We start from the raw sequence: 18,482 nt of genomic DNA, 5'->3' as shown, positions 1-18,482 counted from the left end.
CGCTTACCATGTGCGGAGCACTGTACTAAGCGCTTGGAATGAACAAGTCGGCAACAGATAGAGACAGTCCCTGCCATTTGATGGGCTTACAGTCTAATTGGGGGAGACAGGCAGACAAGAACAATGGCAATAAATAGAGTCAAGGGGAAGAACATCTCATAAAAACAATGGCAACTAAATAGAATCAGGGTGATGTACATCTCATTAAACAAAATAAACAAAATAAATAGGGTGATAAAGATATATACAGTCGAGCGGACAAGTACAGTGCTGAGTGGGCAGGATGGGAGAGGGGGAGGAGGAGAAGGAAAGGAGGGAGAAGAGGGTTTAGCTGCGGAGAGGTGAAGGGGTGCTAGAGGGAGCAGAGGGAAAAAGGGGGGAGCTCAGTCTGGGAAGGCCTCTTGGAGGAGGTGAGTTTTAAATAAGGATTTGAAGAAGGGAAGAGAATTAGATTGTTTGAGGTGAGGAGTGAGGGCATTCCAGGACCACGGGAGGACATGGCCCAATGGTCGACGGCGGGATAGGTGAGACCCAGGGACGGTGAGGAGGTGGGCGGCTGAGGAGCGGAGTGTGCGGGGTGGGCAGTAGAAAGAGAGAAGGGAGGAGAGGTAGGAAGGGGCAAGGTGATGGAGAGCCTTGAAGCCTAGAATGAGGAGTTTTTGTTTCGAGTGGAGGTTGATAGGCAACCACTGGAGGTGTTTAAGAAGGGGAGTGACATGCCCAGATCGTTTCTGCAGGAAGATGAGCCGGGCAGCGGAGTGAAGAATAGACTGGAGCGGGGCAAGAGAGGAGGAAGGGAGATCAGAGAGAGGGCTGACACAGTAGTCTAGCTGGGGTATAACAAGAGCCCATAGCAGTAAGGTAGCCATTTGGGTGGAGAGGAAAGGGCAGATCTTGGCGATATTGTAAAGGTGAAACCGGCAGGTCTTGGATATGAGGCAGGATAGGATGCTTGGGGTGAACGAGAGAGATGAGTCAAAGATGACACTGAGATTGCGGGCCTGAGAGACGGGAAGGATGGTCGTACCGTCCACGGTGATAGGGAAGTCTGGGAGAGGACCGGGCTTGGGAGGGAAGATGAGGAGCTCAGTCTTGCTCATGTTGAGGTGGCAGGCCGACATCCAGGTGGAGACATCCTGGAGGCAGGAGGAGATGTGAGCCTGAAGGGAGGGGGAGAGGACAGGGGCAGAGATGTAGATCTGCGTGTCATCTGCGTAGAGATGGTAGTCAAAGCCGTGAGAACGAATGAGTTCACCAAGGGAGTGAGTGTAAATGGAGAACAGAAGAGGGCCAAGAACTGACCCTTGAGGAACTCCAACAGTTAAAGGATGGGAGGGGGAGGAGGTGCCTGTGAAGGAGACCAAGAATGACCGGCCAGAGAGATAAGAGGAGAACCGGGAGAGGACGGAGTCCATGAAGCTGAGGTGAGATAAGGTGTGGAGGAGGAGGGGATGGTTGACAGTGTCAAAGGCAGCTGAGAGGTCAAGGAGGATTAGAATGGAGTAGGAGCCATTGGATTTGGCAAGAAGGAGGTCACGGGTGACTTTAGAGAGAGCAGTCTCGGTAGAGTGGAGGGGACGGAAGCCAGATTGGAGGGGGTCCAGGAGAGAATGGGAGTTAAGGAATTCTAAGCAGCGAGTGTAGATGACTCGTTCTAGGATTTTGGAAAGGAAGGGTAGTAGTTGCTACTTGCACAGTACCAAGTAGTTGGTACTTGCACATAGTAAGTGTTCAATAAATATGATTGAATGAATGAATGAATGAATGAATGATTAGCTTGTATCTACATCAGAGCTTAGTACAGTGCCTGGCACGTAGTAAGTGCTTAACAAATGCCATTAAAAAAAAAGAATAAGGGCCAACTTTCCTGATCTCTACTGAGGGTAGACCTGGGGCGAGATACAGATGGGGCATAAAGAAGTATTCCCCCCAGGGATAGTTGGAATATTAAAAGGAGTTATGGTAGCCTTTCAAAATGGGATGGAATGTTAGATATCTGGGAGGGTTTCTGTGATGGCCTGCCTGGAGGAAGGGGGATCTCAAGGCCCTGTCCAGCCTCTGGCATCCAGTCAGTCACCATCCAGCTAAAAAAAATAGTATTTGTTGAATGTTTACTGTGTGCCAAGCAATGTTCTAAGATGTGTGAATTAAGCTTTTACAAAAATCAGTCAGGAGAGTGACTATGAATTGGAGCAGGGAGTGATTAGAGGCAAGGAGTTCAGCAAGAAGGTTGATGGCTGTAGTCGAACTGCTATATGTGACAAGTTCCTGGACCAATGTGGTAACCATTTATATGGAAGAGAAGGGACAGATTCTGAAAATGTAGGATTAGAGATGACATTAGTTGGCAACCCCCTGAGTGTGAGGGTCGAAAGTGGAAAAAGTCAAGATAATGCCAGGACTATGGGCTTGAGGGACGGGAGGATGGTGATGGTGTCAACTGTGAGGGGAAAATTAAGTTGGAGAAGGGTAGTCGAGGGGTTCACTTTTGAACACATTGAGCTTGAAATGACCAAGATATTACGTCAAGATATTACGTTATATGATATTGAATGTAGTATGATAGAGATAATCAGGTTGTACACACTCTGTCCCACATGGAGTTCACAGTCTCAATCCCCATTTTATGGATGAGGTAACTGAGGCCCAGAGAAGTGAAGTGACTTACCCAAGGTCATACAACAGACAAGTGGCAGAGCCAGGATTAGAACCCAGGTCCTTCTGAGTCCCAGGCCTGTGCTCTATCCACTAGGCCATGGTGAGGTCATCAGAGGTCCCAAGAGAAAGGGAGGTGTTGTTGCCCCTTCACACCCCCCCCACACCCACCGTACCCTTTCTTAGCCTCTGGCAATCATAGCCTTCTTCCTGTTTTGGTCTGCTTCTGGAACTCCAGAACCCTAATTTTTTTTTTCTAGCTTTGAGCTGGACCTACTAAACATTCTAGATCGTGGTTAGAGAGCATCTTCAGGGCACAAAGGGAAAGAACAGCCACCAGCCTGTTACGTGACCATAGACTAGTCATTTAACCTCTTTGTGCCTCCCTTTCCAGGGGTGTACAATGAAGAGGAAGTACCTGTACGTCTTGCCTCTTAGACTGTGAGAAATGTGTAGTATGGAGACTGTCTGATTTGATTATTTTATAGCATAACGATGATATTTATTAACCACCTATTATGTGCCAAGCAACGTGCTAAGCTCTGAGGTAGAGAAAATATAATCAGATTGGACACAGCCTCTGTCCCACCTTGGGCTCGCAGCCTAAGAGGGTGGGAGGGAGAACAAGTATTTTATCTACATTGAACAGATGAGGATACTGAAACATGGAGAAGTTAAATGATTTGCCCAATGTCACATAGCAGGCAAGTGGTGGAGTCAGAATTAGGACTCAGGCCTCCTGACTCCCAGTTCTGTGCTCTTCCATGCAGATCAATCCCAGCCCTTGGCCCAAAATAAGCACCTAATAAATCCCATAATCATTGTCATTATTTTGAACCTCTGGAAGTAGACTTGGTCAGCCCAGAGATGGAGAGAATGAAGATAATTGGGTGGGGAAGACATCCAGGTTGGAGGAGCTAACTGAGCTGAACAAGGACGCACTAAAAAGCATTCTCCTTGAACTTGGCCGATTCAACTTGTCTGGGAGGGGAGATCTGCAGAGTTCGTGCTTCAGACCCCATCTTCTCAGCCCCAGTTTCCTCCACATTCAGGTATTCCCACCTCCTAACACCCTACATGAATTCAGTGCCAGCTGTGATCGCCAAGTCATCCGCCATCCACAATCCCATCATCTATGCCATCACTCACCCCAAGTACAGGTAAGCCGGGCTGCCCGCCAACAACATGCTCTTGACCCGTGTCTATCCATTGTCCCAGGGAGATGGCTTTGAACTCCATTTCCTTGGCCCTGGCACTTTGCCAGCACTTAACTTGCCCTGCTCCTGATCTTCCTCTGAACTAGCAGGGGCTTCACAGACAAACAGGAGTTTGAGATGTTTAAGATGGTTGGTAAAGAGTAGAGAGTTTTCTAGCTAGAAACTACTTTTAAGGCACTTGTAATGATTTCCCAGGAAACTAGGCTAGAAACTAGACATGCCTAGAATACAGGTAATAACAACTTGTGGTATCTGTCAAGCAGTTACTATGTGCAAGGCTTCGTACTAAATTCTGGAGTGGTTACAATATAAGCATATCAGACAGTCCCTGTCCCATAAGGGGCTCCCGAGCTAAGGGGGGGTAGAATAGGTATCAAATCCCCATTTTATGGATGAGGAAACTGAGGCCCAGAGAAGTTAAGTGAACTGCCTAGTGGCCCACAGCAGGCAAGTTGCAGAGCTGGAATTAGAACCTAGATCTCCTGGCTCCAAGGTCTGGACTTTTCCCACTAGGCCCTGTGGTTTCTGTGAGAGGAGCAGAGCCTGACTTCACAAAGCCTCTCATTTACATGGCTTCTGGACTTTTGGTCCCAGCAGCTTCCAACTGTGGTGTGTCCAGCTCAGAGCTGAGTTTCCTTCAGGCAGTTATGAAGCTGGGCACAAAGCGACTGAACTAAAGGGTGCAATCTGCCCTCTCCAAGGGGAGAACACCAGATGCTTCAAAACCCAGCCCCCCGTTCAGAAAGGAGGCACAGCTTGCTGGATAATGGAAGCTCTTAGCTAGGCAGCCAGCAAGCAGATGACTGGGTGGGAGAGGGGAGAGAGCTGTTTTGGGTGAATTTAAATGATTCTCTGGAAAACCACTCCAATGGCCTGGTTTAGAGGGGAGAGAACCTTTTGGATTTTACGTTACTTCCAATTAAACTCTATATGGATAAAAATCTAATTTTAATAGTTGTTTTCCCCCATGAGATTGATGTTTTAATGCCCTTTTTCCATGCCAAACAATATCAGTGCTAAATCCACTCCCAATGGCATAAGGCATAAAACATCCACGTTTTGTTTCATTCAGAGTCTGCCTTTGCAAATCAAATTTAGATGTGATCATCTAAAATCAGGATCATTTCTGTTGATGCTGGGCCTAGGGTGGTCCCATCCCCCTGACCTACCTGCCTCCTAAGGATCCTTTAGGTGACAAGGCCCACTTCCAGGAGAAGCAGTGTGGCCTAATGGAAAGAACATGGACTTGGGAGTTAGAGGATCTCGGTCCTAATCCAATCTCTGGCATCACTTGCCTGCTCTGTGACCATGAGCAAGTAACTTAACTTCCCTGGACCTCAGTTTCCCCATCTGTAAAATGGGGATTAAGTACCTGTTTTCCCTCTTATTCACAACATGGGACCTGGTGATTCTCTTGCTTAGTAGAGTGCTTGGCACATAGTAAGCACCTAACAAACTATATAATCATTGTTGGTATTAAGACCAGGATGAGCCACAGAGGTTCTGAGCAGAAGGGAGGCCCAATGTCCCTGGGAGCCCTCTGGCCTCTTTCCTGGGGTCAGGACTGTGATTTATTTATCTATTTATTTATTTATATTTATGCCTGTCTCCCCCTCTAGATTGTAAGCTTGATGGGGGCAGGGGATGGGTCTATTTATTTTCATATTGTATTCTCCCAAGTGCTTAGTACAGTGCTCTGCACACAGTAAGTGCTCAATAAATATGGTTGACTGAGTGACTGACTCCTGGGTCTAGTCTCAGCTGTGCTGGAGATCAGTCCCTTGGACTCTGTGAGCTGGGATTTGCAGCACTAGCTGTTCCTCACCTTGGAGGCAGGAGGAGAGGAGGGCTATCGCAGGCACAGACGGGGCTCTGATGATGGTGGAGTTGCCAAGGATGGGGTTGGTGGAGCCAGGGCAGAGTGGAGTGGGGGTGGGTGGGCGGGTCTGAGGGATCGTGCTTCTTTCCGCCAGAATGGCCATCACCAAGTACATCCCCTGCCTCGGTCCCCTGCTGAGAGTCTCTCGCCAAGACTCTAGATCCTCCAGCCACTACGCGTCCAGCCGCCGCTCTACGGTCACCAGCCAGTCCTTGGATGGGAGCTGGCTTCCCGGGAGGAGGCGGCCCCTGTCTTCTGCCTCAGACAGTGAATCGGTGAGCTTGTGGGGCCCAGCCATTTGGGCTCCATGTCATGTACTTGGTGCTGAAGCCCAGTGCTGCAGTCAGTGCTGGGCGTTAGATGCTGATGACAAAAATTGCTTGCCGATGGCATGAGTGATGTGTCAGGGCCATGTTATTGGATCATCTAGATCTTCCAGGGTGCAAGGACCCCCAAAACTGGGATGAACTCTGGGTGATCTTGGACCCCAGATCTACTGTGGGGTGATGTGACCCTGGAATGTGGCAATTGGCTTGGTGTGGCCAATTCCCTTCAGACCAGGACTTAACCCATTGGGTCCCTTTGACCGGCCATGCTCTCAGCCCCCTCCTCCAAGTCTGAGCCCAAACTGGACTATGACGGCAGCGAGCTAGTTGATTTCTGGGGTGAACTCCCCCTCGGATGTTCCTCCCTCTCTGGACTCCCAACTTGAAGTCCACTGTGGGTCATACTTCTGATTTGGGTTCTAGATGGATACCATATACAGGCCTGCCAGGGAGACCTACTCAGTGGGACATGGAGGATCCTGTGTTCCAGAAACCTGACTGCCCCCATTGCTCAGAGCAGACTAAGTTCTCTAGACCCCTGGAATTGGGAAACCAGGACTTTTCTGGGGAGCAGAACTGGAGGGCTGGAGCTAAGGCCTTAGTAGTAAATATTTCTCTTCTTCTTTGTGGGTGAGGTGGGGTGGGTGGGGGACAGTACACTTTCCAATGGGACTGGCTCTATCTCTATTGTTGGAGACCAGAGGTTGACTGAGAAACCAAGAGTCAGGACTCCTGGGTCTCAGCCCCTCTTTCCCTCAGAAACTCAGCAGGTGAAATTGGACCAGACATATTCTCTGATTTAGAATACTCTGACCCTTCCGCTGCTGACTGGAGAGTAGTTTCCTGATCCTGGCCTGCCTCCCCAGGACACAGGTTCCAAGTTCCCAGGGTCCCAGAGACAGCATCAGGTGGAGGAAGGGGAAAGTGCCCTGAGCATGTGCCAAGCCCTGCTGAGAACCAGAGGTGATTTTTTTTTTAGGGCAGCATGAGTAAAACCTGACCAGACCTCTGCTCTCCACCCATCCCCAAATTGGTGCTTTGTTATGCGACAGCTATTCTGCAGTGCCCAGATTCCTTCCTGAAGAAAGAAAATTGAAAGACTCCACTTGGAAATATCTACAATCCCTGCACCCTACAACATACAAAACTCACTTACACAGGATTATATTATGGGGATTTTTGTAGAGAAAAAAGCTGGAATTTGTACCATAGAAATCTTTGGTACACTTACCCCTAATAAATATCCTAGTTGGTGAGAAGGGGGAGGGAGCTGGTGGGGGTTGGGTCCTTTAAAACCTCTCCTCTAAGCCTGTTGCAATCCTCTCACCTTCCATAACTAGAATGGAGTGGTGTTCAGGGATGGAAAAAGAGCCTTTCTTTCATGGTTTGCTCCAGGGCTGGACAGACACTGAGGCCGATGCTGGCAGTGCTTCCTCCAGGGCCGCCAGTCGTCAGGTTTCCTACAGGATGAGCCAGGGCCCCACAGAGCATTGCGACCTGCGGGCGAAGGTCAAGCCGAAGAGCTGGGAGGTGGGAAGTTTCCAGAAGGTAATCACTGTTGGGTCAGGTGCAAGGTTCAAGGAAGTCTTGGCAGTGAGCACATCCCAAATACCTGGGGAGAAGAGAAATAAGTTAAGGCTAATGATAATGATGATAATTGCAGTATTTGTTTGGCATTTACTACCTGTCAAGCTCTGTACTAAGCACTGTAGTAGTTAGAAAATGAGCATATAGGACATTGTCTCTGTCCCACATGGGCCTCACAGTCTTAGTAGGAAGGAGAACAAGCATTTAAATCCCCATTTCACCATTGAGGATACTGAGGTACAGAATAGTGAAGGGACTTGCCCAAGGTGACACAGCAGGAAAGTAGCAGAGCTGGGATTAGAAGATCTAAAATAAGGGTCTCAGCCCGGCCCCATGGTACGTAGTTAATTATTTAAGTCTCTGCCTTGACCAGGCCAGGCATCTTTCTCACACTTCAGGGAACGAGCTGCTTCTAAACTCCAAGCAGTTTGAGCAAACTAGACTACCTCATGCTATAGTTAACCAGGCACAGAACATGATTCTTCTCCTTCCCTTGTCTGGCTAGATCTATTTGTCCATTTTGGTAGAATCATTGCAATGAAAACTGGCTGGTGAGTAAATACTTCCACCCCACTCTGCTCCTGAGGATAGGATAAGGATTCAAGCTGCAGCAGGAAGGATTCAGGTTAGATATGAGAATGGTCTGAGAAGAAGGGTACTTGTCTCCTCTTTGGAGATCTAAAATGGGTGGAGGCAGGGGCATGTCTTCTCCCTAATTAAAACCTTATTTCCCTCCTACTTAGACTGTGAGCCCCATGTGGGACAGGGACTGTGTCCAGCCTGATTAACCTGTATCTATTCCAGAGCTAAGAACAGTGCTTGATATATGGTAAGCACTTAAATGCCATAAAAACCAAACACCATATTTATAACTTGATATATGGTAAGCATTTAAATGCCATAAAAACCAAACACCATAATTATAATTTCAATTCTCCTGGGGAGTCTTCCAGCCGCTGGAAATGTCTATCTCTCTTCCTCAGTGCCATTTCTTGAGATGTCAGCATTGTTGCTCCCATTTCACAGATGTGAGGAATTTGTCCCAGATCTGAGTTCAGACCTGGCAGCCCTAGAGGGCATAGGCTGCTGGCCAGCCCTTCCAGAACCTCCACCCTCCTTCTCTTCCTCCTGCTCTTCTTCCTCCTTCTCCCTCTCCCTCCCCCTCTCCTTCTCTTTCTCCTTCCCCTCTTCCTTGGTTATTGCCTGAGGTCAGCCCCTCTGGAACCTTGTTCAATTCTTCTTTGTTTCTAGGTTCTGGTGGACACAGAGGACGTTTCCCCAGCAGAGGTGAGTGGGGCAGGGCCAGCTCGGGGCAATTGGCCCCAAGTAACTGAGGGAGACAGCAGCAGGACCGAAATGTCTGATATTTATTTGCCTCTTGGAATCCAGCCTGTCACCTTGATGCTGCCATTTACACTGTGGGACTATCCTTTGGATCCCTGCCACTGGAGATTGGGAATCTGGGAGCTGAGTCAATTGAAATGAGTTTGAATTCTTCTCTGAAACGTTCCTCCCGGCCATGTAATTCCACCTCCAGGTGTTCGCAATTGCTTGGGGCCGCCTCCTCTTCAGTGCAGAGTGCTGATTCAGCTCTATCACCCTGGAGAAGCTGGTTCTGAACTGAAAATTGCCAAGATCCAACTGTGGTCCTTTGCCAGAGAAAAGGTCTCTGGGCTGAGTACTACCAGAATAGTGGGACCGCTAGTTTTTCCAGAAAAATCAGGGACATCTAACTGTCACCATCACCGCCTTGGTGCCCTCTGCAGCAGGATCAGTCTAGGGTGGGGAGGGGCCACAGTGGGGGCTCACCCTGAAAGTCAGGGAGACCTGAGAGGTCAAGGACCATCAATGTCCAAAGCCCCAAGGGTGAATCTGCAAAGCAAAGCCGTGAAAAGCATCCCCTCTTGAACTTCCTTGAATTGGTAGTGTCCTAGGAGGAAAATTCAATTTCCTCATTGGTATAACAGAGCTGATGGCAGCTGTCTTTCAATGCCTTGCAGTAATGCAGAGAGACCATTATGTCATGGCTGGTGAGAAGGTTTGGGCTGCAAGGGGTTGGCGATTGGGCAGGGTGGAAGTAAACACTTGGACAGATTACTCTTTTCTGTACTTTCTGCTGGAGGCCTGGAGAGTGTCTACAGGATCAGGCCACTGTAGGTCTCAGGTTTGAATTCTGCCCCAGGGCTCTAGAAGAGGCAGCCTGATTGGCACTCAGATCCAAGCTCTTTTCCCTTAGAGAAGCAGCTTGGCCTAGTGGCTAAAGCACAGACCTAGGAGGTAGGAGGCCTGGGTTCTAATCCTAACTCTACCACTTGCCTGCTGTGTGACCTTGTGCAAGTTACTTTACTTCTCTGTGCCCCAGTATCCTAAATAGCCAATGAGGATTCCATCCCTCTTCTCCCTTTCACTTAGACTGTGAGCGCCATGTGGGTCCTGATTATCTTCTATCTCCTTCAGCGCTTAACATGTAGTAAATGTTTAAAAAATACCACCATTATTATTATTCCCTGCTAAGATGCCCAGTCTGTCTATGGACAGCCTCACCTCACTGACTGGCCTGGACTGCCCCAGTGATATCATACTTCCCTAGTTCAGTGCCTCCACTGGGATGAGCCCAGCCTCCTGGCACCCTGCCCCTGTAGTCCCATAACTCCCATAGTGGATAGAGCACGGACCTGGGATGCAGAAGGTCATGGATTCTAATCCAGATCTGCCACTTGTTTGCAGTGTGCCTTTGGGTAAGTCAGTTAACTTCTCTGTGTCTCAGTTACTTCAGTTGTAAAATGGGGATTGAGATTTTCAGTCCCACATGGGACAAGGGACTGTGTCCAACCTGATTTGCTTATATCCATCTTTGCACTTAGTACTGGGTCTGGCATATATTAAATGCTTAACAAATACCATTATTATCATTATTATTTCCTGAAGGCTCACTCCTGGAGCCTTCATTCATTCATTCATTCATTCATTCATTCATTCATTCATTCATTCATTCAATAGTATTTATTGAGCGCTTACTGTGTGCAGAGCACTGTACTAAGTGCTTGGAATGTACAAATAGGTAACAGATAGAGACAGTCCCTGCCCTTTGACGGGCTTACAGTCTAATCGGGGGAGACAGGCAGACAAGAACAATGGAAATAAATAGACCCGACCCATGCTCTTTCCACTTGGCCATAGTTGCCTCCCTCTCATTCCACCTTTTGTCAAACTGCTTCTTTCCTGTGGAGGGTTGGCAGGTAGTTGTGTGAATTATTTTCCTGGTGACCTTAGTCCTAGGTCATCTTGCATCTCCCTCTCCCACTCCACTTCTACCTGAAGACACCCATTCCCCACTACTCGGTACAAATCTTTGTGAATAAATCAGCTGGGTGGCCAGGACTGATTGACATGCAAGTTTTGTTTCCACAGACTGGAAGATTGCTCACCCACCTGAACCTTGGGATTTAACAAGACCTCTACACTCCACAGCCCCACCAGCTTTTCCTTTGTTTCTTTAGGTGTTAGCTAGGGGTCCTGTTGCACATGTAAAAACCTAAACATCTGAGCATTTTTAATGTGATTAAGGAGCTGATATTCCAGTGATGTCTTGTACTTACATTGTCCCAGCCTCAAACCTGAGCTAACCATCTGAGCTTGGTCTTTGCTATTTTGGGTAGCTATATATCCCCTTGATAACAATCTGTTTGTCCAAATGTCTGTTTTAAAATAAAAATATAAGGTCTCAGCCAGGTTTGGGCGATATGGTTCACTTATGGGTTATTTTAAACTTGGAAATATGGATGGCACCATTTTCTTTATTTACTGATGGAACAAAACCCAGGATAAGCTTTTTCAAGTTTTCCTAAACTGAATTTATTCATGTAACACATTCTCTTTCTCTCTCTCTCTCTCTCTCTCTCATACACCCACACATACACAAACACCATCCCCCCATACACACACTTACTTCCTGTATGTTTGAGGTTGGCTTCAAATCCACCCAGTGGACCTGCTTCAAGTTCAGTGCAGTTTTTAAATTCAGAGAGATAGCTATGAAATGACAAGACCTTTCCCCTCTAATACTTGTTAAATGTCAGTGAAAAATAAGAAGCTTTGAGGGTTAACTGAACTCAGGAAACTCATTTAAGCTGATGGTATGGTTTGTAGGTGCAGTCAGATATGGGTGAAATGACAGGGAACCCCTAAAGTGGCCAACTGAGTTCTGCCCTGTGAACTCAACAGAGACCACCCCTCCCTCCCCTCCACCCTATCACCTGAACCCCTAATTGGCTGTATAATGGTGTGGGGGGAACATGAGTTGAACTGAGGAGAAACATCTGGGGAAGAACAGCATAAACAGAAAGAGGCAAAGAAGAAAGGAGGAATGTGCTCTCCTCAAATTGTGCAGAAAATGAAGGGAGAGGGAGCAGCAAAATGTGGGGAAATCACAGAAGAAGCAGATGATGTCAGCAAAAACCATGGCTCCAACCCCCACCAAGGGACTTCCAAGACTGTCCAGGTTGGAAGAAATGGGAATTAATTAAACTAGGGGTAGTGGATCCTGATACTTACAGGAAGCAGGAGTTGGACAACATGTGTCTGAGGAAAGAAAATCTCCCAAAAGCTCGACTCCTGCTTCATTTTGGGATTTCTTTTTGGAAGTGTGCTCTGACCCAGACTTCGGCACTGGGAAGGAAGGAAATGAGCTCTCATCAGCATGTTCACTCTCTCCCTGGGGTGGGGGATTGGAGAGGAAGGGGAGTTGCCCCAATCTCAATCTATCAAACAATCAGTAAATCCTATTTATTGAGTGTGAACTGTGTGTAGAGAACTATACTAAGTGCTTGGGAGAGTACAGTACAATTAGAATAGGTCAGTGATTTCTGCCCTCAAAGGACTTTCAACCTAGCATATATCTCTTGTCTTCAGGTTGACCTTGATCTTCTTTGATCCCATTGGGAGCCAGGCACATTGGAGTGAATGGGGGTGGGGGGGGCATTCTGGAACACTTCTGTTGCTCAGAAGGACTAGTGTTGGGGTCAATTCAGTTCTGGAACTCTTCTCCTTTCCCTCTCTCCTGGTAAGCTCACAGAATGGTGTACTCATCCCCAGGATGACATAGATTGAAGTCTGCTTGGATTACCCAGAGGAGCCCCAGACTGGACTGCTTTCTCCTCTGTAAAATGGAGAAAAAGCATCTTCTTCCCTATTTTAGAGGGATGTTGCAAGTGTTAAATGATACATGGCAAGTGCATTGAGCTCCTCAGAATCTGATTTTGAAACTCTAACCCCAACCGGCCCAAAAATCTGGTCTCTTGGTCCTTCTTTCCTCACAGATGGCATCTTCTAGACTGTAAGCTCTTTGTGGACAAGGAATAGACCAACAGACTCAAGGCCCAAGGTCCCTGAACAGAGCTGAAAGAGTCTCCCTCTTGTCACAGCAAGTTAGCACTGAGACCAAAAATCTTCTGCCAAACAGACTCAGCTTCCTTCTTTAAATATTTTTTTAATGGTATTTGTTAAGCACTTACAATATACCAGGCACTGTACTAAGCATTGGGGTGAATACAAGCTAATAAGATTGGACACAGTCCATGTCCCACATCTCTTAATCCCCACTTTTTGGATGAGGGAACTGAGGCACAGAGAATCTAAGTGACTTGTCCAAGGTCACACAGCAGGTACATGGTGGAGCCGGAATTAGAACCCAGGTCCTTCTGACTCTCAGGCCTGTGGTCTATCCACTAGACCATGCTGCTTCTCAATTTGCCATGCCCAACTGCCAGGGGTCTTCTTTAACCAGTGGGGAACATGGGCACATACCCACAGCCCACTGGCACCAAGCAGGTTCCATGGGAGCTTGTGAGGAGAGAGTCCTCGTTCCTGTCAACGTGTTCTTGTGCAAGCCAGGAAGCGACCTCTTCCTGAACACCTCACCACTGCAAACCCTGGGGGAATCAAGCTACAAGTAAGATACATCTTCTGGCTCTTGGACAGGATTTATAGCTTACTACAGCACCGCCCCCAGCCCCCCAAAATTCCTAAACTAATGTTCAATCTCTCTGAGCCCCCAGGCCTCCCCATCTGGCCGCTCGGGATCAGGCAGACATTGCTATGATATTGCATTATTCCAGGCACACTGCCAGTATTTGATGGTTCAGTGTCACAGAATCACGGTATACTTAGCCGTCACTGTGTTTTCTCTGGGCATTTTGGCTAGAACACTGTTGGGAATTAGGAAATGTTTTTCCAACACTGCATGTCTATGTGATTGAAAGAGGTATGTCAAAAGAAATGGCTGTGGCATCAGGAGCATCACTCCTGTGTTAGAGGAAAACTCAGTGGATCTGAGAAATCATTGCAGGAAACATTAGGCAAGGGAAATGCTAACTAGTTCAATGAGGTGAATTTGTAGTGGGATACAAGATGACATTAACACAGTTTGTTCTGCCAAAACATGTGTTTCCAGTAACCATTTTGACCAGGATGCTCTTGCAGAATTAGGGAATGTTCTTTCACCATTGCGCATCTGCCTACAGCATGATGCTGTGTTGGAAGAAACAGTTTTGTACATGTGTATGGCATCAGACATGGTATGAGTACTACCATGTGACTTTTTGTGAATGCAAGTTTTTCAGGCAAACGATCCGCACTCGACGCAAAACTGACTGTATCTGGAAGTAGTAATAGTAGGAGTAGTAGTCAGAGGTCCTGGGTTCGAATCCTGGCTCTGCCACTTGGCAGCTGTGTGACTGAGGGCAAGTCACTTCACTTCTCTGTGCCTCAGTTACCTCATCTGTAAAATGGGGATTAAGACTGTGAGCCTCATGTGGGACAACCTTATTACCCTGTATCTCCCCCAGCGCTTAGAACAGTGATCTGCACATAGTAAGCACTTAAATACCAACATTATTATTATTATTATTATTATTATTGAGTGACCACTTGATGTGGGACACTGTACTAAGTGAAGAGGAACTACAGAATAAAAAAATGGTAAGTCCTCCGTCCACAAGGAGCTCACACTCTTAATAAGAGTTTTGCATGAAACAAAAACTCCTCACTCTTGGCTTCAAAGCTCTCCATCACCTTGACCCCTCCTACCTCATCTCCCTTCTCTCTTTCTACTGCCCACCCTGTACTCCGCTCCTCTCCCGCTCACCTCCTCACGGTCCCCTGTTCACGCCTATCCCGCCGTTGACCCCTGGCCCACGTCCTTCCGCTGTCCTGGAATGCCGTCCCTTCTCACATCTGCCAAACTAACTCTCTTCCCCTCTTCAAAGCCCTACTGAGAGGTCACCTCCTCCAGGAGGTCTTCCCAGACTGATCCCCCCTTCCCTCTGCTCCCCCTTCCCTCCCCCCACCCTCTGCTCTTCCCCCTTCCCCTCCCCTCAGCACTGTGTTCATTTGTATATATTATTTATTACCTTATTTATTTTATTAATAAGGTGCATATCTCCTTGATTCTATTTATCTTGATGATGTTGTCTTGTTTTTGTTTTATTCTGTTTTGCTTTGCTGTCTCCCCCGGTTAGACTGTGAATCCTTCATAAGGCAGGGATTGTCTCTATCTGTTGCCGAATTGTACATTCCAAGTGCTTAGTACAGTGCTCTGCACATAGTAAGAGCTCAATAAATAAATACTACTGAATAATAGAGACAAACATAAAAATATTTAAACTAGCTACATAGGCTCAGGGGCATGTCTACAGGCCACCCAATTAATTATCGCCAGACTGAGGCACTCTACTCCACTCCACTCACTTTCCCATCACTACACTCACTTTCCCATCACTTTTGATGGCGCTACCATCCTTCCTGACTCACAAGCCTATAACCTTGGAATAATCCTCGACATCAATCTCTCGTTTCACCCACATATTCAAGCCATCACTTAATCCTGTCAGTTCTACCTTCCCAACACTGTCAAATTCTGCCCCTTCCTCTCCATCCAAACTGCAACCATATTAATTCAAGCACTTATCCTATCCAATCTTGATTATTGTATCAGCCTCCTTGTTGACCTCCCTGTCTCCTGTCTCTCCCCACACCAGTCCATATTCTATTCTGCTGCCCGAATCATTTTCCTTCAAAAACATTCAGACCATGATTCTCCACTCCTCAAGAAACTGCGGTGGTTGCCCATTCATCTCCACATCAAACAAAAACTCCTCACCACTGGCTTTAAAACACTTAATCACCTTGCCCCTTCCTACCTCACCTTGCTACTCACTCCCTCGGTGAACTCATTCGCTCTCACGGCTTTGACTACCATCTCTACGCAGATGACACGCAGATCTACATCTCCGCCCCTGTCCTCTCCCCCTCCCTTCAGGCTCGCATCTCCTCCCGCCTCCGGGACGTCTCCACCTGGATGTCGGCCCGCCACCTAAAACTCAACATGAGCAAGACTGAGTTCCTCATCTTCCCTCCCAAACCCGGTCCTCTCCCAGACTTCTCTATCACCGTGGATGGCACGACCATCCTTCCCGTCTCTCAGGCCCGCAATCTCGGTGTCATCCTTGACTCGTCCCTCTCGTTCACCCCACACATCCTATCCGTTACCAAGACCTGCCGGTTTCACCTCTACAATATCGCCAAGATCCGCCCTTTCCTCTCCACCCAAACGGCTACCTTACTATTATGGGCTCTCGTCATATCCCGGCTAGACTACTGTGTCAGCCTTCTCTCTGACCTCCCTTCCTCCTCTCTCGCCCCGCTCCAGTCTATTCTTCACTCCGCTGCCCGGCTCATCTTCCTGCAGAAACGATCTGGGCATGTCACTCCCAGTGGTTGCCTATCGACCTCCGCTCCAAACAAAAACTCCTCACTCTAGGCTTCAAGGCTCTCCATCACCTTGCCCCTTCCTACCTCTCCTCCCTTCTCTCTTTCTACCGCCCACCCCGCACGCTCCGCTCCTCTGCCGCCCACCTCCTCACCGTCCCTCGGTCTCGCCTATCCCGCCGTCGACCCCTGGGTCACGTCCTCCCGCGGTCCCGGAACGCCCTCCCTCCTCACCTCCGCCAAACTGATTCTCTTTCCCTCTTCAAAACCCTACTTAAAAATCACCTCCTCCAAGAGGCGTTCCCAGACTGAGCTCCTCTTCCCCCTCTACTCCCTCTGCCATCCCCCTTTACCTCTCCGCAGCTAAAGCCTCATTTTCCCCTTTTCCCTCTGCTCCTCCACCTCTCCCTTCCCATCCCCACAGCACTGTACTCGTCCGCTCAACTGTATATATTTTCGTTACCCTATTTATTTTGTTAATGAATTGTACATCGTCTTGATTCTATTTAGTTGCCATTGTTTTTACGAGATGTTCTTCCCCTTGACGCTGTTTATTGCCATTGTTCTTGTCTGTCCGTCTCCCCCGATTAGACTGTAAGCCCGTCAAACGGCAGGGACTGTCTCTATCTGTTGCCGACTTGTTCATCCCAAGCGCTTAGTACAGTGCTCTGCACATAGTAAGCGCTCAATAAATACTATTGAATATTGAATGAATACTCTACTACTACAACCCAGCCTACATACTCCATTCCTCTAATGCTAAATTACTCATTGTACCTCGATCTTGTCTCACCACCAACCTCTCGCTCACATCCTATCTCTGGTCTGGAATGCCCTCCCTCCTCATATCAGACAGATAATTGCTCTCCCCTACTTCAAAACTTTATTGAAGGTACATCTCCTCCAAGAAGCCTTCCATGAATAAGCCCTCCTCTCTTATTCTCCCACTCCCTTCTGTGCCACTCTTATTTGCTCCTTCATTCATCCTCCCTTCCATCCTCACAGCACATATGTATATATCTGAATATATCTGCAATTTATTTATTTAATCTATTTATTTATGTTAATGTCTTTTTCCCCCTCTAGACTGTCAGCTCGCTGTGGGCAGGAACGTATCTGTTTGTTGTTATATTGTGCTCTCCCAAGCGCTTAGTACAGTGCTTTGTACCCAGTAAGCACTCAATAAATACGGTTGAGTGAACGAATGAACTCCACTCATCATCATTAATGGTATTTATTGAGTGCTTATTGTACCCAGAGTACATATTGAGCATTTGGGGGAGTATAAACAGTAGAGTAAATATACGCGGTCCCTGCCCTCAAGGCACTTACAGTATAGTGGGGAAAAGAGATATTGAAATAAATACAAATGGGGAAAGCAATTGAGGGTATGGAGATATACATAAATATTGCAGTGGGGCAAAAGGGGTGAATACCCAAGTGCTTAGAAGATATGGACTCAAATATATAGGTGATGCAGGAAGTGGGGAAAATAGGGTGAGGTAGGGTGTCATGGACTGCTTCCTGGAGAGGTGATTTTAGTAGGGATTTGAAGATAGGAGTGGTTGTCAGATAAGAATGGAGGCAGGGTGGTCTTATGGAAAGAGCATAGGCCTGGGAGTCAGAGGACCGGAGTTCTAATCCCATCTCAGTCATTTGTCTGCTGTGTGACCTTGTGTAAATCACTTAACTTCTCTGTGACTCAGTTACTTCTTCTGTAAAATGGAGTTTTAATCTTCTTCCCTTTGATTTAGGCTGTGAGCTCCATGTGGGACAAGGACTGCTGTGGTGAGCCCACAACCAGCTGCCTTATTAGTGACTGTGATCCCACAAACAACAACAAGAAAGAGAAGGCAAATAGGTGATAGGCTCTACCTGAAAGCAGGTGATGGCTGGCCTGTGGGGGCGGAGCATGGAGGGAGGCGGGGCTTTCTCTCCCTTCTCTACCCAATAAGGAACCTGGACCAAGCAATGACTGCTATGTACAGCCACAGCTGTGATGCCCCCAAGCAGACAAAAGGCGGTCATTTCAAAGCACTCAGTAGGCACAGA

At 47.6% G+C, this 18,482-nt stretch overlaps 1 protein-coding gene across 1 annotated transcript in view; it reads left to right on the top strand.

Moving 5' to 3' along the window:
* Positions 1-13,618, top strand: part of OPN4 (opsin 4) — a 32,216-nt gene extending 18,598 nt beyond the window's left edge. Inside the window, exons 7-11 of the mRNA XM_039911324.1 lie at positions 3,708-3,815; positions 5,846-6,026; positions 7,473-7,625; positions 8,916-8,951; positions 13,433-13,618. Coding sequence (XP_039767258.1) covers positions 3,708-3,815; positions 5,846-6,026; positions 7,473-7,625; positions 8,916-8,951; positions 13,433-13,618 — 664 coding nt within the window. The remainder of the gene's footprint in view (positions 1-3,707; positions 3,816-5,845; positions 6,027-7,472; positions 7,626-8,915; positions 8,952-13,432) is intronic.
* Positions 13,619-18,482: the final 4,864 nt, after the last annotated feature.

The sequence above is a fragment of the Ornithorhynchus anatinus genome, chromosome 3 (assembly GCF_004115215.2).
Source record: "Ornithorhynchus anatinus isolate Pmale09 chromosome 3, mOrnAna1.pri.v4, whole genome shotgun sequence".
Lineage (NCBI taxonomy): Eukaryota > Metazoa > Chordata > Mammalia > Monotremata > Ornithorhynchidae > Ornithorhynchus > Ornithorhynchus anatinus.
Note: the sequence above shows the minus strand (reverse complement) of the source record. Positions and strands in the feature narration are given on the sequence as shown.